The 27,566-nt window shown below is 41.6% G+C and overlaps 1 protein-coding gene across 1 annotated transcript in view; it reads right to left on the reverse strand.

The window, feature by feature from the left end:
• Nucleotides 1-19,065: 19,065 nt before the first annotated feature.
• TGFB2 (transforming growth factor beta 2) overlaps nt 19,066-27,566 on the reverse strand; it is a 65,399-nt gene continuing 56,898 nt past the window's right edge. Inside the window, exons 5-7 of the mRNA XM_030035802.2 lie at nt 25,250-25,424; nt 24,524-24,677; nt 19,066-22,639 (exon numbers count right to left, since the gene is read on the reverse strand). Coding sequence (XP_029891662.1) covers nt 22,481-22,639; nt 24,524-24,677; nt 25,250-25,424 — 488 coding nt within the window. The 3' untranslated portion in view covers nt 19,066-22,480. The remainder of the gene's footprint in view (nt 22,640-24,523; nt 24,678-25,249; nt 25,425-27,566) is intronic.

Raw genomic sequence — 27,566 nt, forward strand, 5'->3', positions numbered from 1 at the left:
CACAAAGAGAAAAAGCTGTAGTATGTCTCCGCTATTCTATTGCATTATGACGCTGATATATTTACAAAAGTACAGTGTTAAATGCAGACACAAGCCCAAAGTGCTGCTAGGCATGCTACCATGCTGAAGCAAACTATCTGCAGACAAAAAGGAGCCAGCAACTACCTCGCATGGTGTGGTTTTGGCAGAAACCCTCTCCTTGGCATGTGGGAGCTGTCTGGGGTCCAGAGCCAGGGACAAGGTGGGGTTGAGGTGGTCCAGTGTTGCTTCATTCTCTGCCTCTCCTGCCCTTCACAGCGTGACATGCTCTGTGCACAGAGACAAGGTGATGGGGAAAACCTGTTCATCACTAATATGTAATCCACAACTTCTACAGAGGCTGTGTTTTTGGTGTGAAATGCAACAAGGCTACACTCAAAGCAAATCAGTATTGTTTCCCCTCACTTTTAAATTGTCCATGTAACTAGGTGCGTTTAGAGTCTGACTGGACACTTAGGGGAAGGGCATTTTCACAGAGGACCTTTACTTCCTGGCTGCATTGCTGGTGCGAGGGTTCAACGCTTCCTAGCAGGGAAGACTGACCTGTCTCTGTAGTGTGGCAATAAGTCTTTCACAGATGCTGATGTGACTGTGGTGGACTCAGAGTAGCTACACATGGGCACCTTGTCAGTTTTGACCAAAAAAGCACTTGCCAAAGCTCAGCAGAGAGGGATGTAACTGGTTCTTTCCAGCCCCCAGTTTTCGAACCACCTCTCATAAGCCATGATCCAGATAAGTGCTGCAGCAGTGGAAGGTCACCAAGGTGATCAGAAACCCTCTATTTTTGCATCCACTTTCAAAATATTACTCCATCAGAAGAGATCTTCCCAAAACCAAGCCACATAGGCTATAGTAGAGGTGCAAAACGGCAAGAGAAAAGTACAAGATCAGGTGTCCCAATACCAGAGGAGTAATTTCAGATTTACCCGTGTGTCTGAGAACAGCATTTCACTCACTGGCTTCCTGATTAAAAATGCTTCCATCATTTTCTGGAAAGCCGCAGTTCCCTTAAAAGCTCTGACCACGGAAGTCCTTTGCTTATTCCTGTTGCCAGAGCAGGGCTAGGGTTTGCAAAGCAGGTTTTAGGCACCTGGCTCCTACTGGCCTCTAGGGACCCTTGGAAGCCAAACTCCTTGAGGCATTTCTTCTCTAGGACACCGTGGGGTAATCCAGCAGGGTTTGTATACCAAGTAGGAGTGGAACAAACTCTGACATCTCTTCTCCCTGTTGTAATAGTCCCTCCCTGTGTGCTGTTGAGTACTCTGACATCTAGAGTATTGGACAACTGCTAGTGCCATCACTAGGAAGATGTCTTTTCTAACAACTCTTTCTGAAGGTCTTTGCAGGCTGAGAGTGTGCTCTAAGGCCTCATCTGCACTAGAAGCAGTTTGCTGGTATACAAGGTGTTGGCTATGCATATTAAAAATGTAGGCTATTTCTGCCCCCAAACAATTACAGTCTGAGTGAGAAGTGCTTTACAAAACCTATTTGTACTGATAAGCTTTTGTGTTGGTACAGCAAAATAGTTCTCCAGGAAATTGTGTTGAGGTTTGACTGCAGTGGATAATTTAAATTTAATGTAAATAACATTTGCAGATGAGAAAACATGAAAGTATGCAAAGGAGTACCAACAGTCCGCTACAGAGAGTTCTCAGAGTGGCAACCCAAAACTATTATGTTTTGCTGGTAATGCCACGCATGCTTTGGTAGTGCAAGTCTAAATATAATATTGGTGGGCATTATTCATCTGCCACAGCTTGTCACTACCATGATATATGACACAGAAATCAAAACAAACCTGTACTAACACCCAAAAATCTCAGTGCTTTCTACAAATTCTAGCCACATTTCAGCTACATAAAATGCTCAAAGCCTCCCAGAGAAGAGCTGGGAGTGGAGGACAGCTGTGCTTGTCTTTTTTAAAATTCCAAGTTTGGGTTTTGGAGTTCGCCTGAAGGAATGACAGTAAGCAATCAAAGAAAAAGATGGGTAATTCTATAGCTGATTGTACTGGAATGTCTTGGAAAAAGAAACTCATGGAATCACTGAAATGTCATTCTAGTGCCAGTGCAAAAATTACATCCAGATTACTTCGCTTGAACATTAATGACACTGGAGAGACAGGCAACATTAATTGCAGTTTGTGCTATAACCTAAGAAATTAGTGAATGCACCTGCCTTGCATAAATGGCAGAGCTCTGCCTGCTATGAAATTACCTCTAAAACAAACATAGACAAAATTTACTGAGGCTGCTTGCATGTCAGAGAGACTTGCTCCACATGGCACAGGGAACTGAACTGCACAAGGTGGCTAGTACTACAGTGTTTGAACTTTATAGAGGATGGCAGATAATCTAATGGGTAATTAAGCAAAGGGCTGTTCTACTACTCAGCTTTAACGAGAACTGTGTTCCAAGGGTTGAAAGTATGGAAAAGCATTTAGATATGATTTGCTGAGAGAATTACAAGGAATCTCAGTGCACACATAAGGACGATGCTGAGATGGAAGAATAGCTGACCATTTCGTCTGAGTAAACTATTACATAACAGCTAAGCTACAATAAAACACCAATTCCAAATCAAATAAGTCTCCCAGACTGCTTAAAATGAGTCACCAACAGCTTTATAAACATACAAAATACTTGACAAGGAAGTCTCTGATAATTTTTTAGTAATTATGTCTGTGAATTGTTCTCTGTTGACATCACTATTAGAAATGGGTTCCCATAAGTTTGCACTGCCTGTTAACATCTGCTCATTAATCACTGAGGCTTTGAATATTTCTGTCATTACAAGTTTATTAGACAGTTTACACGATCCTGAATCTGTTTGTTCAGAGAGATGTTTAATTAGCACAGTAACAATAGCTGAAGACAATACAGTTTTGTTTTGTATGGATTTTTATGGCTTCAAAAGCCTCTTAACAGGACATGATTTCACAAGACAGTCACAGATGATGAAATATCTGTGCATCTCAGAAATTTGTAAGGAACAGAAAACCATTTTTCATGAGCTTCAAGGACACTTTCAAGCCTTGTCTGTGGTCTGAACAAAACAATAAAAGTTTTGCACTGAAGTATGATTTGGAAGCAAATGAAGAGCCAAAGCTAGGAGGTCAAGCAGTGTTTTCTTAAGACAGTCCTACAGGGCTGATACAATGAACAGATAAAATTGGCCTAAAAATGAACATGAAAAAGGAAGGATATAATCAAGGCCCGAGGAAAGAAGATCATCCCTGGGAATATGATTTTTGAGGAGAGAGGAGAGTCTAACAGTTACAACACAGTGTTTTGGAGGCAGGAAGGTCCTAAGTTCAATGGCAGCTAAAGTATCACCACAGGCAGTTCACTTGACCTCTGTGGTACCTCAGTCAGCTAAGCTGTAAGACTGGCTTCCATGGAAATCCAGATGTTGCCTCTGAATTAAACTGTCCTGAGTAAATAAGTTACCAGAAGAGCTGCATATCTGAAAAATGCCTTAGCCAGAGGTTACTAAAGGATATTACTAATGACAGACAAATGAGGAACATCAGAGACTGCCATATTTATAGATACTTCAGCCAGGGATGCTACTTTATGTAACGCTTGGAGGAAAGTAAATAATGAGTTTCATTATACTTTTAAGAAAAAAAAAGCCACAGTGCAAAGACAGATGCTACTGTTAAATGAAAGCTAAAACGCTTTCAGAAACAGAAAACCTGTAGTGGTAACTCTCAGTTGTTTTAATAGGCTATAAAAGCACAAATGAAATCCCATGCAGTCTATCTTGCAAGGCACAAAACTAGGGCCACTCACGGGCAATGCTTATGGAAAGAAAGTATTTCAGCTGCCCAGTAAACCATTGCTCTACACTACCTACGAAGAGGCAGATGCCAGCCCACTCTCACCCAGACAGAGGAAAGGAATTGGTGGAAAGAGCCCCTGAGGAGCCAGACGGGAAACGATGGTGACTGTCCCAAGGCCCTGACCCCAGCTCAGCCCAGCTTCATGCTGCGAGGGTGTATGTGAAGCCTTCTAACAGGCAGGTCAGGTTGTGTGCAGATAACCCCACTCAATTTTGCATTTCATAGTCCACCTAGCCTTTCAGCCTAGAAATTACAGGATGGCAGCAGCTATCTTTCATCTAGTCCTGCAGGAAAACACAAAGAAGGTTTCAAGCTAGTGGGAAATTGGAGCTCAGTTTTCCATCATTATCTGTAACCTGCTGGGTGGAACTAAACCCAGATCACAGCACAGTAGGTCCACTGCTCTCCTCATTAGCAGAATTAAGTACGAAGCTGAAACAGATTCCTAAATAAATGAAAGAAACACAAGCTACAGGGCAGCAACCTATGTTCCTAGTGGTAAACTCTTTGTCCTGATGTGGACGCGATGGTTTGTGTCTCTGGTAAGGGGATGGGTAGTGGGGCTGCCTGCTGTTCGCTTCCTCTGAAGAACAGTTTTGGAGGAAAGAGTCGCAGTAGAAGGTAATAGATGATGATAGCTGGATGCAAGGGACAGGCTATAATACATTATTTTGTCTTCATCAGGACCAAACTCCTTAGTAGAGTACTTTGCAAGAATAACTCCTGTGACAGTCACATTTATGCACTGTCCATGGCTGAGGACTATATGTAATGTCTAGCATGATCATATGTAAAACCTGCATCATGGATTAAACCACAGAAGAAAGAAATGCAGTCGGTGGTGATCATAAGCCCAAAGACAATGGGTAGATCTCTGGGTCTTGTGATTATGTTTTGCAAATCCTCATGCTTGCTTAATTTTTATTCTCTTTTTTTTTCTGTATCTCCTTCCTTCAACAAGCAGGGTGGCAAGGGCTCCACCTAGGATGGGTCACTATACTGGAGTGGGATGGACTTTGGTGTTTACACCTTTCTTCGACACAAGCAGCTTTGGTTCGAAAACAGTGTCTAGAAATGAACAGGGATTTTGCCATTTTTTTTATTACGTGCAAAATGCTAGGAATGTTTAAAAGTAACAGTAACCAAAGTAACAGGGAATAGGAAATAGGAGAGACATTTATCCCCTTAGAAACAGCTTTATTCCCCTTGCATTTCTACAGGAGCATAGACGTTTTCTGTCTGCTTTGGCACCAAAAGCAACTTTTTCAAACATCAGGAATTTTTCTGCTTTTTACAAGGGCTGCATATATTGGATGTGAGAGCAAGAAAATGGACTTCAGTTTTAAAACACTTTATCACTGCTACCAGCAGGACAGTGTAACAAATACGACATTCTCTTGAACGAGACAGGCTGCTGAAGAAATATATAATTTCACAGCACTCCAAAGTCTTTTTTTTTGCTTTGCAACTAATTCCTGCTTTGTCGGATCCTCTCATCTAAAGACATCAAAGCAGCTGAAAACCGTGGATTAGGTTAAGATGAATGTCTGTGTCACTTGTACTCCCCTGGTTGGGAGGTAAGTACAGTTCAGCATTAGAAAATAGGCATTTTTATTGCGACAGTGATCCAGCAAAATCAGTCACAAGGGACCTGATCCAAAGTCCATTAACATCCACAGAAGATGGAAGTTTTTCCACTGATTTAATAGGCTTTTAATCAGACCTACTGCCTCTTCTACAACATCCATCTACTCTGATCTTTCAAAGAGAAGATTAGTACAAAGCAAAAGAGATACACGTTGCCATGAAGGTCATATTCACTGATCGGCTACAGCATATGCCACAGACAGTATTTCGTGTACCTTGAGTTGACATCAGAAGCAATTTAGAGGAGAGTATTGAATAACAGCCTTTTAAATACAGTAATTAGAAGGTCTTTGAAACAAATACTAGCGTTGTGATTTGGGAAGCCTGAGGAATTTAATCAGCCATTCTTGATCTAATTGCCAGTGTGATTTTCACTCTATCAGATGTGAGTTGTAATTGGTTTTGAAAAGTTTGACATATGATAGGCTTCTGGGTTCTCCTTGACTTAAATGCTTTATTTATTTTATCAGACAACTTTCTAAGCACAATAGGTTACCTGGTCTGAAACTCTCACCCTTTTTCCTAGGACTCAGTGAAGTAGGTGATGAAATGACCAGAAGAACGGCTCTGGGAAGCTATCACTGCTAGTAAGGGCTGAGGTTTTGATAGTTACAAAGGGCCAGAAAACACTTCCTGCTAGCATCCAGTATTTTAATTTTAATGGAAAGAAAAATTAATCTTTGTCTGAAATCCCATAGTACAAGGACAACTTCAGGAAAATGAAAGGAAATGCTTCTTCCTAGAGTGGAATTCGTTGCTGCAGGAAACACTGAAGTCAAATTCTGTGTCTGGATTTCTACAGGACTGCAGTGGCACTACAAATAACAACTGTAATTTCACTTTATGGGCTCAATCCTGCACAAATAGAGTCTTTGCAGGATCTGGGCTTAGATCTGCAGATTTGCCAAGGCAGGAACCCGTGTTCAGAATTATCTGTGCAGACAATGGAAAGGGATAAGGAAGGCTGAGCTGGCACAAGTGTTGTGGGAGGCTCCAGCAAAAGTTGATGCCCCAATCAAAATATCAAGGGCTTTTGTTACCTGGCTCAGGTGAAAACTCTCCTTTTTCAGGTGTGAAAATTGCAAGCATAATTGTGATTCAGGGGTAATGCATCTCACAGTCTTCTCTCTCTCCTAAATTCAGCGTGATGCAGGGAATTTGGAAAGAGCAGCAAACCGGTCCCATTTTGGGGGTCTGATTATGTGACTGTGCCTCTTCCCACACAGCAGAAAATGGGCAAGTGCTTTCTGTCAATGGAGGAGTGCAGAGAGGGGAACGTAAGGAGGCTGTAAAGAAATGTGATGCAACACGAGCTGGGCCTGATCCAGAGCTCAGCAGAGCTGATGGAAAGACTCGTAATGATCCTTGGATCCCACTCTGGAGGGATTGTAACCATTCTCCACGGGAAGCCCAGGACCCACCTTCACTGGCTGCACAGCATGCCCTTGTCTTCATGCCAGGTGGAGCCGAACCGTGCTGAAACGTTGTTTGTTATTGTTATTGTTATTGTTATTATTGAAAGAAGTATTTTCACAGCAGTGAAGGTCAGCTACGAATGATGACTCACTTGCACCGCAGATCTACACAAATAGCATGTGCTAAGATTACCATCTGGTATAACAATCTACATCACAAGACTCCACATTTCCTGTTACCCAGGGTAAGTAAATTTCAAGCATGAGGGAAAATTTTAGCAAGTTTCCCCAAGTACCTTTGCAGAAAGAATAATGTGGCTTACACAGAGGGGGGAAGAGAAAGGGAAATTATGAGGTAAACGCTACTCCCCTCCCTGCTGCCCCCTCATCTCCCAAGAAGAAAAACATATTAAGTTTGCAGTTCTCATTTCTATCGTATTTAAAAAGTCAAATCTATGTAATGAATACCTGCCTGGAGGGAGTCCAGCGGGATGCTGACAGCCAGGCTTTCTGGACACTGTGTGAAATGGAGGGTGTACGTTTCACTTGCTCCCTCTATCTCCCTTTCTCGGTCTCTTTTTTATTATTATTTATTTAATGTCAGGACAGTGCTGTTCATGCTGCCACTGTGAAGGGCCTTGCACCTCAGCGGTGCTGACGGTGCTCTCCCCAGCACCCTGCGGGGCTGAGCTTTGTGGCGGGAGCACAGCCGGGCCCACGCCGAGCTGAGCTGCCCCCAAAATGGAGGAAGGGTCCGCTCCTTCCGCCCTGCCGCAGCCTGGCTGCAGGGGATGCGCACACAGGCGGCCCGTCTCGCTGGGGACACGAGTCAGGCAGCTTCCTAAGCAAGGCACAGGTAAAAATACAGAGATGGAGCAATCTGGTGTATTTCCATGGGCGCCAGTGGCCCAGCTGTAGCAGCAGCTGAGACTCTTGTCCCAGCCAGAATGGCACCCGCTAGTGTTGCATCTGCCCAAGCGAGCAAAGGGGAAAGAGGTTTTCTGTGACAGCACTTGGCATGTGCGTGCAAGGTGCTGGGGGTCATATTTATTGCCTGGTAAAGTTTCCCAGTGCCACTGAGCATCCCTTTTCCATCTCCCTCCGTCCTATCTGCCCTTCCCATCACGCCCACATGAGAGGAGGCCACATCCCTGCTGGAAGCCCAGCTCAGGGCTGAAGCCACATCCCAGGAGGAACCAGCAAGCCCACAGCCTTTGCGGGTTGCCAGACACCACAGCACCAAGCTGCCATCTCGCCCTCCAGCCGCGGCACCCCATCCTTCTCCTCGCAGCTCGCGGTCACCTCCCACAAGCTGGCCGCTGGCCAGCCGGCCAGGGGACGTGGGCCAGCTCCTCCTCCAAAGAGGCACCCAAAACACATGGCTCTGGGATTTGGCAGGAACTGAAAGACCTGAGCCACGGGAGGAGAAATAGATAAGTCTCTTCCAGACAAAACAATGGTGAATAAAACAAATAAATAAATAAAGCTGGGCAAGCCACCGTATGCCAGAGGTGCTGCGGATGAGTGAGGTGGCTGGGAATCCCCTTTGGGGTGCTGGCAAGGGTTTCTTTGGCCTCGGGGAGTTAATGTTGCCTTTCACCGTGACTCAGTGCTGTTCAACATCAGCTGCAGAGAGACAGGCCTCTGCAAGGACGAGAGAGATTTCATCTCTTGCTCACATTTCAGCCAAAATCTGGCACTTGGGAGAAGGCTTCTTTCTGCTCATTTGTTTGCATGCTAAGGGCTGCAGCCTGCGTTGTAGTGGAAATACCAGGAGACATAGAGACAGCAGGGCAAGAAACACAGAAGTAAAATGCAGAACCATAAGGGCCCTTCTTTCCCAGCCACGGGCACCCTTCCTGCCTGCCCTGCCCTGCCCTACCCTGGCACATCCCTTCCAAATTTCCCATCCAAAACTCTCCTTTCTGTGACTCACAGATGTTTTAAGCTGTCTCAGGGTCAGTGCTGATGCCTAGCCACAAGCAGATCTTCAGCCAGTGTAAACCGGCGTAGTTCTGTCAAAGAAGCCTGAGATCAACGTCATCTGGTGAGAAAACCCTTTTAAGTGAGAAACTTTGTCTTGGTTTTCTCCACAGCTTTAGCTATCTATCTTGCAGTGAAAGGGCAAAGATTGGGTCTTTCTCCATGCTCTGTGTAGGTCTAGGGCTACTGTCAATGCTTGCAAAATAACTGCTGCTTTCTCAAGTAAAAAAGCAGTAAGTAACGCAAAGATCATGAGCTGAAACTCTGCACAGCCTGCTTGCTCACCATTTTAATGCACAGCATCAACAGAACTCTAACAAAATTGGGATCTATATATGATGTCAGCTGGCAGACCTTTGTATATCAGCTTTTGAATCTCTGTGAAAACTGCTGCCCGGTGGTGCCAAAAGGAGAGATCTCCCATTCGGTCCAGACAGCCTGCAAATGCAGGGACTGCACCTCAAACTAAGTAAGAAATCAGCCAGCAAACATGAGAAAAGACTCAATTGTTATACTTTGGATTAGAGAAGGCCATGTTTTTTCCACCCTGTGATCTAAGGAACCTTTAGAGAAACTTCAGAGAGTGAGATGCTCTCATGAGCTAGTAATATATGCAAAGCACGGTAGTGTTCCCTGGGATATGCAGCATCTATTGAATATATGATGAAATACTCTGGTGCCCCAAAGCTAGTAGTACCCAAAGTCAGGCCAACAACACTTTTGTTACTCACTCTGGTTTATCAAGGCCTGGCTTGGACTTGCACTGACCTAGATCAGACCTCCCTTGAAAACACTGGACTGAACTAATGCAGCAAATGGAGACCGAGCGTGAAGGTGCAGCGTGCATCGGGACAGTTTGAGATGTGATACAGTCATGAGTAACTTCACGTCTTAGTGAACTGAAGCAAAAGCTCCCAAACCCCCAATTACTTTTATATCATTTCTTTAAAGGATGATGCACTGCACACAACAGATGGGAAAAATTTTAAAGCAGGGCAACTGTAGGGATGTTACACTTGCCTTGAAGCTGAAAATTGGGGGCAGGGCCTGCATTTTGAAAGGTATTTTCTTAGTTTGTAAAAACATTGCCTAAACCAATCTCTGAAACCTCAGTTCTAAGAGTACAGATTTCATTAACAACCTTGCAAGAATAAAACTGTGACTTCAGCACTGCTGAGTTATTCTTAACATATGAGCCATTTTCTGAAGAATCCAAACCTTTGATCAACTTTATGAGAAATACCTGTGACAGAAAGAAAACATTTAATGAGCCAGAGATGTCAATTACGAGCTTTCAAGCAATTTTATACCCTATATAATGCATATAAACCAATATAGTTTAAAGGGTATTTTATCATTCTATAAATGTCCTAAACTATCCTTTTTAATATTTCAACTTTTTTTCATTTGTTTCAAAGCATGAAAGGTAAACCCTCTTCACATGTTCATGGTCTTTCATGGCATAAGGCAAAACAAATTGGGAACAAACCAGCAGAACTGCACAGAGATTGTAAAGTTCAAACAAATGAAACACTTCTCTATTTTTTATTTTAATCAAAATTTGTTCAGATGGATAAGCAACTGATGTTGGTTTTGTGCTTTTTATGATTTGCTGCTTTTTTGTATTCTCCTTTTTTGACCATTGTGCTTCAGGACCTGACCCTGCATCACCGGTATTAAGGAAGAACTTACCACTGACTTCTTTGGAAAAAATATGTTTGTTGGTAAATATCTTCAAAAGATGATTTTAGACATCTTGATTGTTGGTGTCTGTTTTTAGGTGTCTTACAGTGCCTTGGTTTTTGAAAATGCTGAATTCCAGTCTCCTGAACTGCACAACCATTATGTATGTGACTCAAAGACAGACTTTCCAAATATCTGTGTGCTTTGGTAAATCTTACTCTTTAGTCCTGGAGTTTTGCAAAGCTGTCCATCAGTATGCTAAGAACCTCGGACTGCTGGTATAATAAAGAGTGTTAAAATAATTCTACTTTAGCCATTAAAAGCTCATGTAGACCAAATTCTACTTTTTACCATTATCAGTACACTTTGATTGAGAAATAACAAGAAGTTTCCCTTATGCAACTAGACAAATGTCCTGGACAAAGAAAATGTTAAAACTTCCAATTTAAGTTAGGTACTCAACCAGCAGACAGGCTAAATCCAGCTGCTTTAAAAGTGCTTTCATTCCTTCACAGTCTCTGGGCCTATCTGTAATACCTTATGCTTCCATTTTGTGAGGTTTCTTGCAAAACATATTAGCCTCAGTAAGAGATCTTCAATTCCCACGGAGAATTACATTTCAAAATGATGCTCCGTGCTAGTAAGTAATATTTTTCCTGGGCTTCCACATATGGCAATATTTATCTTCAAAGTTTTCTTCTTTGGCTCATAGGCTGGTTTGTAAACCAGATGGTCTTGTGTGGCCTAATTGTAAGATGATTTGTTGTGTGATTCAGTAGCATTGTTTATTTGTACAGTGGTTTGATGGAATTTGTAAACTGCATAATATTGTTTTACTGTGTTTTCTTTTATGAAAGAGCCACATCTTGCTCTGGCATTTGTGGCGGCGATTATAATTAAATGTAGTTCTCAAGACACTTTGATCTCTGTTTGCTTGCTGCATTAAACTAGTAACATAAAAACACAATATTTCTCATTTAAGCAGGGAACCAGTGCTGGATTTGAAGGCTGAGTGAATGCACCAAATTTTATCTTAAAAAAAACAGAAATACAATAATCAAACAAATAAGATATTAATTGAACAGTGGACATTCGATAGCTTTTCAGCAGTGTCAACTTTATGATTTACTTGGAGCTAATGTTTTTGTCCCCCTTTTAACAAGCCTCTTTCATGTAGTTTCTGCAGAGATGTCTTTCTTTGCTTTTTTGAGACAAGAATAGTTTTGCCCTACTTGATCACTACATATGGTTACTTGTATTCATATAAGTATTCCTTAGCTGTGAATATATTTAGACTGCCAAGTCTATAAAAAGATCTAAGAGCTTTCTGGCCTTCCCACTCTGTTTCCATCATGAAAGGTGCCTTCAGTGGTCTGTTTGGTTTCTGGTAGGCAGACTTGTGGAGGGGTGCCTGCAACTGGGAACCTAAGAAGTACTTTGGAGAACGCGGCTCCAAGTTTAGGAGATTGGGAGGCTTCTCTCACTTTGACAAACCCAGCTTCAAGCCAACCCACTTTACTCAAAGTCACATATATGTCTCCTAGCTATCGATGGTCTATGTGGAAAACTGATGGATGCAGTTCAATGCCATACTCTTTTTCAAGAGATGTCCACATCAGATACAAGAAAATCAACACCATACACTCATGGCACTGATACAGCCAAACCTCAGAAGACAGGCTGGAGGAGGAAGAGATAAAAGAATCAGATTAGTCCTTTAGCCTCTGGAAGCAGCTCCCTTAAAGCAAATCGAAAATTTTTTGTATGGATTAGGAATTATTTTAGTACAAAGATATTGAGTATGCAACCTCTAGTAAGTAATTTACAACAGATTTGGAATAAAGCAGAAGAATCAGAGTCTTCTGAACAAATCCTGTAATTATTCCTGCAGGAAATATGGGTGCAATGATGATTCACACAGAAAGAGTCTGATTAACCTTTATTTTTTATTTGGACGTTTGCAACTTTTCATCCCTTTATACAAACACATTCTGTGGCCGATTACTCTTGAAAAGATTTCAAAGGAATAGATCAAGATGCAGAGACAGATGCATACCAGCAAGTAACACAAGTTCATGATGAAGCTGAAACCAGACTGTGATGAAGCTACTCCCACACAGTGCCTGGCCTGCTTAGGGATGTGTCATCGGTTTTTTAGTGCCTTGATAGAGATAGTCACTGCACTTTCCTAAGCAGGTCTTTGTTTGGTATAAACCCTTCTCATTCTGCCTGTTTGTCTCTGAAGATGCAGCTTACAGTTCTTGTTCTTTGTGGTCATTTTTTGCTGAATGAGATTCCTTCGCTCTTAGATTTTCTCTTAGGTCGGGCAGTGGTTGAACATCAAGATGTGTCTGAACACAGTTTCCCTTCTGCTGAGATCTACCTTATCTTAAAGGGCCATCATAGCTTTATTCTCTTACTAGGTTGCCACTACTCGGCAGTGAATAAAAGCCCAAACTGCAAGTGAGAAGCGCAGCTAAAAACTCCTTTAAGAAAGAGGTGTTTGCTTTCCCTTCCCATTAGCTGGTGAACAGTATTGGCACTGAGGTGCTTCACCCTCTTATCACAGACAGGAGAGGACTGGGTTGTTTCTGGAGAGGCTTCTCATTAGGACACTTACACAGGTGGACCAGTTCATGCTAAAAATATATATTTTTTTTTATTTCTGGAGAGAATATTGTCAAGGCTGAAAACAGTTTAGATGATTAGCTATTTCTTTTTCCTCAGACTTTTTTTTCTCAACAAGAACCTGCAATCCTGACATTTTCATTCTTGTTTCTTAAGTACCAAAGAAAGAAAACAATGACTGTTTCACTTGGGAGATGTTTCTGCTGTATGCTGGAGGCATAGGGGAGAGGCCATTCCTCTGAAGATACTATATTCTCCATTGAAAAGCTGCAATGAGCACAACTTCACTCAGTGCTCTCTTTCGGTAATTCTGCAGACTCAAGTAGATGTCGCTGAGTTAATTTAACATAGCTCATGGTTTCAAGCATTTCTTTCCAGTCAGGAACAGTGGAAACTTGCTTTCATGTTTGAAATGAAAACTGATATACTAATCTGACTATATGACCCCAACAACTTAGAGTGCAAATGACTGAATTCTGCTCTCAAGCTGAACTATGAGTGCACAGCGTTTCTGATTGGAGAGCGTAAGGCAAACACACTTACCTGTTCTCTCAGAAGTCAAAGATAGCTCAACAAAGTCTGATAAACTTTGCAGATAAATTTGTCTCTGGGCTGAATTCCCATATCAAAGGTTCAGCCTGAAAACTATTTGAGAAAGCTGTAAGCGACTGAAAAGGATAGTTTCCCCTACCTATAGTCATATAATATACCCATGCAATAAATACAGCACAAGAATTGACTCCAGCATTAAAGAATGTTATTTTCAGTACTGTTGGATGAGATAAAAATGACAGCAACACCTTGTAAAATATACCAATTTAAGTGATAATAAGATCAATTTCCTTCTCCAGAAAATTGTCATATTCTTCATTTTTCTAGATTTCAAATATAAACTCAAATGTGTAATATAGATGCTTTCATGTAGGCTACTGTGGCAATCAGTATTCAAACACTTTACAAACACACGTGCTTTGTGTGAAGCCATGAGTAAAATGGCAAACTGAGCCTGACTGTTCTTAGCCAAATGACTTTAAAGCCTGGTTTGTCCCCTGTTGAAACAGTTGTGCTGGAGTAAAGCTAAAGTAAGAGAGCTGGGAATAAGACCAGTCAGTTCAACTCAAAAAGCAATTTCCTGCATCCAGCAACACAAGTTACAAAAACAACCGGCTATGGCTGGAGTAACCCAGAAGTGAAACAGTCTCTGAAATTTCCTTTTTATCTCCCGCGGGCCATACAGTACGACTGCTAAGAATATAACTAGAGAAGCTGTCCAGAAAATGCAAAGATACTTAGCAAATAGAGGGAGAGGCTTACAAATACAGAAAAAACTATATAAACATTGCAGTCCAATGCAAATTTTAAAGAGGTTTTTAAATTTATATGCACCACTTCAATCTATGCATACACGGAAATGGATCAAGCATGAATTGCCTCTTTCCTTTCTTGCTCCGTGCGTTCTTGCTTGCAGGTGTGTAGATGAGGTTTTCAGATCTGCAACCTGTGACATATTTTTGCATATACATATTCATCAGCTTCTGAGGATAGATTTCCCCTGGAGTGGGCGAGAGTCACTGATTCCTCCTACACTGCTTACAAGGGGGGAGGAAGTCTGATCAGTGAGATATAGTTGGGTGAATGAGTCCATAAGGGTCTTGTAGAGACCAAGACACAATAGTTTTGCATTATTTACATGGACAGCCCACTGCTGAGAGTGTGTTTGAGGTCCTGCTTTGTGCCCAGCCTGCAGAGCACCTGGTGTGTTACAGTACTCCTTCAAGGGACCTGGCACCAGAGAAACCCAGGGGTTTAATGCTTGAGATCTCTTCCTTGGTCCTTGGCATACTTGCTGAGATTTCAACTACCCAACAGACACCAGCTGTTACCACAAGGCAGTGGAGGAACTTTTAATACTAAAATAAGATATAGAGGCCAGGAGATCAGTTAGGGGTGTTTAGCTACAGGGAAAGTTAATTAAGGTCTTGTTAACAGCTCATTTAAATTACGTCTCCTGACTGCCAATGATCTCAAAATGTATCGGTGACTTTCAATTATTCCTAGGTAAATTCCTACCTCCCTAAAGACGCCCCTATTCCAAGACAAAGGATGAGAAATGGGAACAGCCCTTTGTGCTATGGAAGCACAGCCAAATCCAAAGCAAAAAGTACAACAAAAACCGGTCCAGTTTTCCTGTGGCTTTATGTAGGGCCTATACTTTATGCTGACATAAACCTTCTGTTGTGTTCATCTTTCCTGCTCCGCTTTCTGTAACCCAACTTTGCATACATCAATTGGCTGTATTTGACACTCGAGATCTGCAGTGATTCACCTCCTGTGTTATCCATCATAGCTGGATATCAATGTGAAAAAAATACTCAGCTCATATTCTTATTTACAGCCTTTTGCCTTTTTTGTAATTGAGTGTTTGATAGAAGAAGCAGAGGAAATGACATATTTCAGAGTATCTCCAAATCCAGCTTTCCCTCCCAAATGTTCACAAATTGATCCAGACCACCTCTTTGAGAACAGGTTACACACTGCAGAGGAATGCATAACTTGCCCATGAACTGCTGCATATTTTGTCCTTTGTATTTACATTTTTCCAAAGGAAAAAAAAAAGCAGGTTTTTCCGGATAAAGATATTTTCTGCTTTTGATGGATGAAATTAGTCTGCATGTCCTTGGAGACTGCCAACAAGTTTACACTAGGAACTGGAATGAAGCCATTAATTTGTTTCACATGGGTTCCATCAGATGGCAAAAAAACCCATCACATAGTCCCATAATGCTGGTCTTTTAATCACTGAAGAATGAGGCGACCTAAGGTGTGTTGTCCCACTGCCGATTCTCTGGGAATCACCTTGATGTGTAGGGACACTTTGACTGTCTCTGACTGCCATTACTATGAATGGCAATTAGATTTATACATCTTTGTGCTTGGGAAAAAAAATATAAGACTGTTCTGTGAGACTTGCATCTGGCACACTCAGAGCTATTCAAGTGCAAGAACTTCTGGCATCTTAAGCTAAAAGCCTTACACACCCCAGCAGTGAATTTGGTGATTAAAGTTATTAAAGTTTGGTTACAAACTAGTTGCAGGGATTGGACCTTAGTGAATTTTGTAAAAGTGGTTCAGGTTTGAACACGACATCAGAGCCCCAAACACTTGATTTTTTCACTTCGGTAAAATGTGTACTCGCTTGTTAACATTTTGGTTTGATCCATCTCTAATTAGCTGGATCAAATAGTATGTAAGAACTCCTTTCTGAGCCTCACAGTGTATTTCACTGAACAAAAGAGACTTGGGTCCAATTCGCCATTTTTATCTACCTTGTTCCCTTTCTTGTGGCAAATGTTTTTGGTATGAGTTGCGTGAATCTTTTAATTGGGACCTGCCTACAGTATGTGCAAACAGTGCCGAGACCCAGAGATCAGTGACCACTGACCCTTCCTCCATTCCTGCCATCATCTGGGTTTGGCTTTAAAACACCCCATTCAAAGGAAATATTTGTTTCTAGGACCACCATATGTTTTAAGAAAGGTTTATACCCCAGGGGTTCTGTATTAGATTGCAGCAGGTTACTTCATTAAATGAGCATATCAAATTTGATTGGGAGTTCTCATCAGCTTTCTGTTCCATTTAATTTTATTTTTATACAGATGAAGAAATTACTGTTACACCCATACCCACTGACAAGCCAACTACATTACTTCACATCTACTTTATAACCACATATAATTACATAACCTCTTGGTTTATTTTCTTCCAGAACTCATGGCTCCTCATAGAATCTGTTCCGTCTGATCTAAGAGGCAGATTTTGGCCTAAAAAATGGTTTTCAAGACATTTACATGGTTTGGGTTTTTTCCTATATTGAATATTCCACATTTATTAACTACAATTTGATTCAAGCAGAGAAGCAAGGGCTTCACTGATACAGTCTGGAGAGGCTGTGTTAGCGAAAGGAAAAGACAAGCCCAGCATCAAAATATTCTGCATAAATCTCATTATCGTGGGAGAGCTTCCATCTTTTCAGTCCCATGCTATAAAATCTCTCTTAGCACACTGTGTTCCCTCCACTTTGTTCCTCTTTCGTTACAGGCACCACAACCACTTTCCCATCTAAAATTTTCAGTCAACATTCCTCCTCAAACCCTCCTGTTCTTCACTGACTTCAGAAATAAAGCAGACAGTACTGCAAAGTATTCTCACATCACTGCGTGAGGGCTACCTTGGATAAGAATGGGGCTGGCAGATTACATTCATGTCAGAGCACATAGCTGGGTAACTAAAAATAGATAGAATGAAAATTGGTCTCTGGCAATTTTTGCAGGACCATAGTTTTATGCTAGTATAAACTCACTGAAATCAATTAAGGCAGATCACTATAAGGCTGAAGCATAACTGCGGTGAAATGGCCCCTAAGATTGTTTTTAATGCTCATCCCAAGTTGCATTCTTAAACACATATTCACAGACCACAGGGTCCATTTGTTATAATTTATCACAACACTAAAAAAATCTGGCATAAACATATTCTTTCATTCATGCCAAAAAATGCTATGCACCCCTTAGATCCCAGAGAAGGGACCAGGAAGAGCAGATGTTCACCCCTCCTCATCATCCGTCCCTGGTTTGGAAGCATTTTCATATATGATTTTATCAACTTTAAAAGTAATGATTCAGTCCTGGAGCCCTTCCTCCCATCAGTTTTATTTATTGAAGTGACTAGAGCTGCAGAGTCTGATAAAGAAAAGCTGCAATACCAGGCTCCTTGATTCTTATTTGCTTAGATAACGCAATTGCATATTGCAGAGTGCATGGAGAGAGACAACAAACTAGGGAATCCTATTTTCTGTCAAAAAAAACCCAATTCCACGTGGCTACGTGGCTGCTGCTGACAAACTGAAATAGCCGAGGCAGTTGATCACCAGCATTTCTCGCACCCTTTTAGCCAGTGACAGAAATAGCGGTTGGGTTGGACCATGACTGTTTGTAGACTCACGGGGTGGGCAGGGGTCTGCAGGGTTTCCAGCCCAACCTCCTGCTCAGAGCAGGTGCAGTGGGAGCAGGCTGCCTGGAGCCTTGCCCGGCTGGTTTTGAGCAGCTCCAAGGATGGAGATGTCATGCCCTCCCTGGGCAACCTGTTCCACAGGTTGGCCACCTCCACTGTAAAAATATTTTCCTTTCACAAAGCCAGAATTTGCCATGTTCCAACTTGTGTCTGTTGCCTCTCCTCCAACACCCCACCTCATCCCATTGTAGACTATTTTGTACAACACACAAACCCAACAGCTTCACTGAGCTCTGCTGAAGGACGCAACGGTGTGGGACCATTTAATGTATGGGCGTCACAAAACAGATCACCTTCTCACCTCCCACAGCACTACAGAAATAAGGAGGAAACTACTTTGATATCCTCTACCAGAGAGGATAAGCCCCTAAAACTGGTGCCTGCAGTGACAGGACTGCCAAGGCATGGTTCTGGCGAGGGACCGGGCACAGTGGGGCTGTGGGGTAGCACCGCTCCTGCCCAGGGCAGTACCTGTCCTGCACACACATGGGACCACGCTGCTGCTCAGAGCAGTCAACCAGAAGCCACTTCTTGTCTACAGAGCAAGACGTATACTGCAGTGGCTGAGGGGAAAGCAATCCTGAGAGCAGACGTGATTCACGCTCACCCTGGATGGTTGCTCTTCACCTCAGCCTGTGCCGGACTGCATCAAGGTCACACACGCTAAAATCACACGCCTAATCAGGCTTTGCAAGGATTAAGCTGAGCCAGAGCTGAGCTACGCCAGAACACTGCCGTATGAAAGCAACACCAGCATATAGTTGAAATAATTTATTTACCACTAGAGCACCACAAAAACAGACATACAATGTGTTAAAATACAGAGTAATCGATCACCAGAGTACAACACAGCTGTCCTTTAAGTTCCTTTTTTTTTTTCTCCTTTAAACCATGCCAACCATACAATTGTATTGATGCTAAACACATAAAAAATGCTGTCCTACCCCACCCAGCTAAGTGCTAAGATTCCCCCTCAGCCCCAGTCAGCCCCTTGGGTCCGATCTTTCAAGGTGCTGAACATTTCCCACCAGTTCTCAGGGACTTTGCTCAGACAGTGGCAATTACCTCGTCGTGATAAGGCCTCTGGCACAAAGTCCTTGAGCTGCTGCAGACCCATCTAAACATCATTTGAGGGGGATTTACATCAGACCTGAGCGGTGCTTAGGACTCACATTACCCCACTCTGTAGAGGGGAATTTCACCCATGAGTTCTGCACATTCTAGGATCAGGCCTAACATCCTTGGTAATTAAAGGGAAATACATGCCTAATAAACAAACAAAAAAAATTGTAGGAGCTTTATAACAGAGTATTTCAAATACTATCAGTGCATTTTGAGGAAAAAAAAAAAGTAAAAAAAAAAAAAGTATTCGCTCTTGGGGTAATGTCTTACAGAAATAAGGTTCTATACTTAAATTTAGAGAAAAACTCCAAACCCAAACCGAAATTTTCAGCTGCGTCCAGCGCATAGTGAGTATAGTTGGACAACTATTGCCATCTCCTATTCCACTTTTTCAAAGCTTCAAAACCAGCTTTGAGCTGCATTCCCATAGCAGAGAATTGCAGAAACGTATTTAAGTTTTGTAAAATGTGTTCATCCTCGTCTCCTTTCCTGTCCAACAAAAATACAGTTCTCATACTGAACCTGATAAAACTAATTTTGCTGCCGTATACAGCAAAATCCAGAGTATTTACTACCCTGAGGAGTTTCACTGAGTTCAGTGCATCTTCTCACTGGAGTAAGTCTGGCTCAAGCAAGTGTTAGCAGGACAGATTTTTCACTTGTTCATCTCAACTCACTAAATAAATCAGAAGTCTAACATACCTCCTCCTCTGCGCTGAGTCAACGGGCGGGATTAGATCATCTGTGGGGCTACATTTCCACCTAGGTAATAAGCACAGGCTCTACCGAAGTCCCGAGGAGCTGCGTGTGCAAGCCGCTGCGGTACTTCAGTTTTGTATCAGTGTTCTGCTGAAGCCAAAGAAATTGCACTTCTTAAAACTGGAGCTGACAACATCAAGCTCAGGAGCGTCCTCCCGACAGCACTCAGGTCAATGACAGAAAATGTCCTTCTTGTCCAAGCAGTATGTTTCTAACGTAGTTTTCCAGCTTTGCTGTGCAAAACCATTCATTATGTGAAAAGAACTGAATGCGCTTTCTTCATGATTTTTTTTTTTGCTAATTTAGGTTGGGGCTTTTTTTAAATGAAGTATGTGACGTGGAATTTCTTTTTTTACTCCCCCTATAATATTTAAACATGTCTAACAACAACAAAATCCTAGGAACCCCACGTTGCTTTTTCCTTTTCTTTTTTTAAAAGAAGCTTTAACGTGAACTCAATTGAAAAAAATTTGGCGAACTCACAAAAATCACGGGTCTGATCCTGCATATCCTTACACACACACCGATAGCCTAAAGGGGCCTGCCGTGCCACTGCAGAAGTTAAAGGCAAACCTCTGTTACCTGCAGTAGGAGCAGGATCGGTCCCGCGGACTAACGGCAGGGGCAAGACCCTGCTGCTTGGCAGGCCGACGCACGGCCTCTGACCGCAAACCGATGCCGCTCACGTCCCGTTCGGGGCATTGCCGCAGCAGGCGCTTCCTACCAGCCTTCTGCACAGTGGTGAATGTCATTCTCTGCAAGGGTTTGCCTCGCCTCAGCCAGGCTGCGATATCTCTTCTTGCAACACCTTGCTCCCTGCCCATCTGTTTGAATGTCTATAGCCGAAAGGAAATAAAAAGGTCTAGGAATCCGAACCGCATCGCGATTCGAGTGTTACAAACGGGGACAACTGAGGAGGAAGGGGGGGTGGGGGGGAGAGATCGCTTTAATCCATCCTTTTTATAAAACAGAAAAACAAATGGAGTCAGGTAGCTTATGTCATAATGATGAACAATATACAAAGCACATGTATAGCAATTATTATAAAACATGTATTTGTAGTGCAAGTCAAAAATATAGGGACTCTACTCATACTGGCCAGCTAGAGGGAAACACATGATTCTGAGTGATCAAAAAGAGCCCCAAATTCAAATTCAAACTCATGAGAGCTGACAGTATTACAGAGTACAAAAATATGGTGAAAATTTACACATTACACATAAAGTACTTAATTTTTTAATAGTTTACAAATAGAGATCTACAGATATGTTTCCAATTAAGCTGGCTTTTACTACCCACCTATTGTAATACTCTAGGTATGGTTACATATACCAAAAGAACAAAAAAATCCCATAGCATAGCTATACAGCAACATATTAAGGTCTGAAGATTAGACCAGTACATGTTAAATATTTCACTGGTTTACTAAACTGACATTTTAAATCATTTACAGTAAAAAAAAAAAAAAAAAAAATCTTATAGACTTGTCTTTGAGACTGAAACAGAGTGTCCTTTATTAGTAAATTATTCAGTACTTAAAACAAGGGTTTGAGACCTTACAAGAAGCCTCTCTAGGCAGCTGGCATGAAAAATAAGGTATTTTAAAGGCAGAGTTTCTCAATAATGTAATAACTGATTTCTATTTTAATCAAACTAAACTAACCATTACTTTTCTGATTCTTTTGAGCTTGTATTCCTTTAGGCTTTATATGTATTTCTGGCAGCTTATTTGGTCTCCACTTTGTCCACATTGGCTGGTTTTCTTTTTTTCCAATGGCGATATGGAAATGTTCATTTGATAGTTTTTACACACAAATAAATAATGCACTGTTAACTCTACAACTAAGAGGAATGGGTAGGATGCCTATTGCGTAACAATACAGAGAGATCAAGTAAGGCACGGGACAGATACAGCAACTCCACTTCATGGGATTTTCCTGTTTTTTTCCTTTCACATAGTAACACTAACAAATTTCTTCCAGTGTTTATTTTTTAAAAGGTTTTTTTTTTTTTCTTTAACTTTGCTTCTTGTCTATCTCACACTATGTGTAGGTGAAATGTAGGATAAAGGCCTTCAATGTTTTGCTTCAGATGCCAGTTTAAAAAAAAAAACAAAGCAAACTTTCAAACAGTTCAGACTAGTACCGCTTTTTTTCTTCTTTTTTTTTTTCTTTTAACACTGATGAACCTGGATTTTCATTTTTCTTTCTTTCCTTCTCGCTCTCTCTTTCTTTTTTTCCTTGGTTTTTTTTTTTAATACACACACGTCATGCTGTTTCAGGGGTATCCTTTAGCTGCACTTGCAAGACTTTACGATCATGTTGGACAGCTGTTCGATTTTGGGTGTTTTGCCAATGTAGTAGAGGATAGTGAGGGGTTCCAAATCCTGGGACACGCAGCACGGAGAGGCAGAAGCTTCTGGATTTATGGTGTTATACAAGCTGAGTACCTAGAAGGAGAAAGGAAAAACGAGAGATTAAGACAGCTACCTCTGCCTTCCTGCCACTGCAGTGTAAATTCCTTTCTGCATCGCTTCCTCCCACAGCACCTGAGAGCAAGCCCACTGAAAGCAGTAGGAAGATTCCTGGATTTTAGTATTTTTCATGCCTCTCCAGTTCAATCTGGTGTCACAACCTGCCCGAGTTTCCTAAGGTTTTATCCGTACAGTCTTAAACCTCAAAATAGGTACACGCCTGGAGCCTGCCTTGAAAGCATAGCCCTTTGAATCAACATGCACACTGTACCGGTATGCAAAGAAGAAACGAAAGGTTTTTATCTGTGTCTTCAGATTGCCATTTGCTGTTACAGGATTTTGGCTTTACAAGTGCACCAAAGGAAGAGAGCCCTTCAGAGCATAAGCACTCCTCTGCTTTTCCTCTCTGGCTACATCTCACCAAGTCCATTAATGTCACCCTGCAAGCACCAGGACTCAAGCTGTAGCTACTCCTGTTGAGAAACAGCTACGGTGAAGTTGGCAGCGCTGGTGCTTTATGTCACGTTGGATTCATATGCATGGTTCTCTGCAAGGGAAGTATGTAGGGTTACCCGCTGATGATGCATAGGTATTTCTGAGGATGCCATTAATGTGTTAGCCAAACACCAAGTGACCTTTTCCTAGAACTTCAACACAACATTTGCAGCTTAGAGAGACAGAAGATCTGTTCAGGACAGCAACACTAACTACTTTATTGAGCAACTTCTGACTCCTTGGGCAACTATCCAAACCACATATTTGTGACCATGACAGTTATTCTTCCTTTTTCCTTTAAAAACAAGTGCTGCTCCAAAACGTGTACACTACTACTCCACACCAGCATGGAAACATACTTACCTTATTTATACCTCTGCCTGCTGACATTGCTAATAGTACCATGACACAGCTGCTGACAGCTACTAAAGATACCTCTACCTGGGTCTGTGAGTTCAGGAAGAACACACTGTCATGGCTTTACAGACCAAAGGGAAAGCAAGCTGCCCCTTGGACACTAAAAGTTCTGTCTGCTGGCTAACACTGATCTGGTATTTTAAGGGAGACTTGAAAAAGGGGAGACATCATTCTTAGTATGGACCTGAGGGTGAAATTCTTACTTTATGACAACTGCGATGCAAATGTCCACTTCTTGCGTTTACTGTCTAGACATCCTTATTGACAGTTGAGAGGAACAAGCACTTCACAGCAGAATACTACTCATCCTAAGGCAGTTGGCTAAAATAGTACATCTAATCCCTAAAATAAAAAGTCCCATCTCAGACAACTATCAGTCCTTTGGCATCCCAGACACAACGTTGCTCCTTCGCATATAAATTTTCAAAGTACGAGAATGAATACATCTTTTGAAGTATTATTTTCATGAAATTCAGGATGGTAGCATATCAGTTAACAACAAAAAATAAAAAATGGCAGGTCATAAAAGTAGGTGATAATCAGGTGGTACAACTCAGCCCTTTTGTTACTCTGTTAGTGCCTCCCTCAGTGTCTTTGCTGACCAAACTAATTGTGCCATCTTCCACATGTGCTCTGTAATGAAAGGTCCCTTCCCAGGCAGCCTCCCAAAGCCACACCAAGCTCATACTCATAAAAAACATTCAATCTATCTGTATGTCATATTGATGAACACATTAAAAGAAAAATCTCTGGGCCAATACATTCTTACTGCTTCAACACCAGCTTGAGGCCACGTGCGAGTCCCTCTATAGGGCCACATTTCACCATTGTTAGTTATTGAGATAATAAATACAAGCTTTGGGCATTCGTGCTGATGTCAGTCCCAGAAACATATTTTACCCCGCAGTTATAAAATAGAAGCTGAAAATTAGCAAAATCATTACTTACTCTGCTGTGCTGAGTATCTGAGCTCCATAAATATGGGCAGGCTCCTGCACAGAAATTAGCATGATACCCTTTAGGTTCATGAATCCATTTCCACCCAAGATCCCTCTTGAAGTCAATATAAAGAGGACGCAGACAGCAATTGTCCTGCACGTTCCTGGGAAATAAAATACAGACAAACACATCGGTCATAACAAAGACAACACAGGGAATAAAAATAATCTAGTTGCTTGCTCCCTGAATGATGTTTTACAGGCAGGCAAGTCCAAGTCCCAAAAATTCACAACCAAATCACATCAAGAGTAGCTTATGCTGTAGCTGAAATCAGATGCTTAGACATGGCAGGACTTGCTTATACAGACAAAGCTAATGGTTTCCCTGGAGGACTATTAAGTATTTTTCTCCAGGTCCTACTGAGTGGCCTCTCTGTGTAGGTGAGCACAGTGGAGGTGATAATTTGGCTGCAATTATGGGATGATGGGTCTGGGAGTCATCCCAGATAGAACTCAGCTTCTGCTTTCTAAGGCCACAACCTTCCTCATCTGCCACCGTCTCTGCGAGACTGGAGACTATTGGGCAGATAGCTGCTGCACACAGACCCCGTGGGTCTGCAAATGAGGGTCCGTGCTCTGTATAAATGTCAACCTAAAGAAGCGTGATAAGCAACTGCATTACACCTCACAGGCTGGTACTACTATGTAAGTATACTGAATATGGATGCATAGTTACCTAAAACAATAGGCAGCATCTAGAGCACGCTTCTTCCGCCGACTGGGCTGTTGCGACTCAAGTCTGTAGGAGGGTAATAACATTAGCAGAAGATGTGGGGTCTTCCCACTGTATTTTTTCCTATTGGACTTTAAAGCTTTCACATCACCACTGGAATATGTGTAGTCATCAATACCTTCAAAAAATACATTTTGGTGATAAACATTGTGTTGCTTTTTCTTCACAAATTAAATAAACCATCTCTTTAAAAAAATTGGTGTCAGCTGAGCACGTTTACTGGGGAAGTGAGGGCAAATTTCAACCCAAGATCCCTAAGATATTCACAGTTCTCATGTTATCTATTATATCAGCCCTCCCACATTCACAGCCATTTAATGGCATTTCAGTACATTTACCAGAACTGTTGAAACGAGTAACAGAGAAGATTACTTCAGCCGCTGCATCTGCATTGCTTAGTTTCAAATGCCCCAAGCAGTGATGCTTTTGTCACTACACTTAGGGCTGTATTCCCATCTTTTAACAGCTATGTACCTTTAAAAACCTTGTAACACCATTAAAGCTGCTCTAGATACTTCACCTGTATTTCCCACTGCTTTCACCTACCCCATTTGTTTTCTCTATCACATTTACCTCTTTCTAATGCTTGTAAATTCTCTGTCTCCCATTGCCAGTTTATTTAAGTCTTTTAATTTTTCCCAGAAAGTCATTTATTCTAGCCCCTTCTTTTGCATGGGCATGGCAAGGACATTGATCAAAATACTTCTTGAAGCGGCAATCAATGACCTCACATTTTGTATTTTCTCTTGAAACAGTAACTGCCTTACTAGCTTCTTATCGTGGCAATAGCATAGGCAAAAGACTCAAGGTATTAGCCTTTCCTAGGAGTCCAAACAGCTCATGTTATGCCTGTTGCCAAGATGCTTTTGAAAATTAACCAGATAATACTTGAACCAGATAATACTATCTAAAGAGAAAAAGATACACTTTTCTTTTCGTAATGTTTGCAATTACAGCAACCAAATATCATACTAACAATTTTTTAAATACACACAATGGCTTTAATCATATGTACAGTACATGTATTTACTTAGAGAAAAAATTCCAATGCAGTGAAACAATGGTTAGAAAAACTTAATACTTGACAAGGAATATAGCCAAATCCTTGGAAAACAAATGAACCAAATCATGATGTACTTTAATAAATGAGAACTGTATAAACAGAATTTGGGTTGGTTCTAATATAGCCATAGTTTTGTATGTACTTGTGGATGATAACTATAGCACAGTCAATTAAATAATATTTCCCTTTTTGAAACTGAAAATTTAATGGCTTAAAAACACAAGGCAGCTTACGTGACCTTGATACATTTACTCTGCATCACCTTGTCTGCTGTCCATAAGAAGTTCATATATCCATAACCCTAACTACACACTGTTGTTTATCTTTAATGCCCTCTCAATCCGATCTTTAAGTTTTTACCAAGCTGTCAGCATAAAAAATACTTTGTGTAACTAATATACAAATATGTTACAATCAATTCTACATGTCAATGTAGATATATAGAGATAATCAATGTTAACTACTGTAGTTCTGTTGACTTCACCTGAGAATCAGACTTCCACTGCTGGAAGTAGCAGCACATAAACAGGCAAACCATTGCTGTTTCTTCAACCCACAACACACTGGCAGTAAAACACTGTAGGACAAGTCTGTCACCTATTGTTCAGCTCTTCCCAAAGCGGCTGATGCCATTGCTCAGAGTAATTTAAAATATTACTGATATGACCAGAAAAAAGAAAAAAAAACCCACCAGAGTAGCTGGACATATTTAGTGTGCCTGAAAAGCTGGAAGTACGTGTGCAGGTACTTACAAAGACCCTCTATACACACTGAGGACAAAGGAAAGTGCTTCTGTAAGCAAAGCAGCCAACTGTTGCCTTACCTATACTTTAGAAATTTGCCACAACAAGTATTGTTTAACACTTATAAAACACACTATGCTCACACATACATCTACTGCAAGCAGCTTACATCCTAATTCTACTTCCCAGCAGTAGCCTTCTCTGCTAAGCCTGAACCATTACAGTGCTAGGATGGACAGCAGTCAAAGGGTTTATTCTGAAAATATTCAGCAAGTTTTCTCATGACTATGCAACAGTGCATGGCCTACTGTGCAACAGCCTTCCCTACATCCAAAATTGTATGTACATCTGGTGTGCACGCTGCGAACTGTAACACAGACACTTACGGACATTGAAGCTGCACACGTGGAATGAGATGGCTTATTCATGCCATCTGGTTTTAGAGTAGTTCAGC

Source organism: Aquila chrysaetos, chromosome 13 (assembly GCF_900496995.4).
Source record: "Aquila chrysaetos chrysaetos chromosome 13, bAquChr1.4, whole genome shotgun sequence".
Taxonomy (NCBI): domain Eukaryota; kingdom Metazoa; phylum Chordata; class Aves; order Accipitriformes; family Accipitridae; genus Aquila; species Aquila chrysaetos.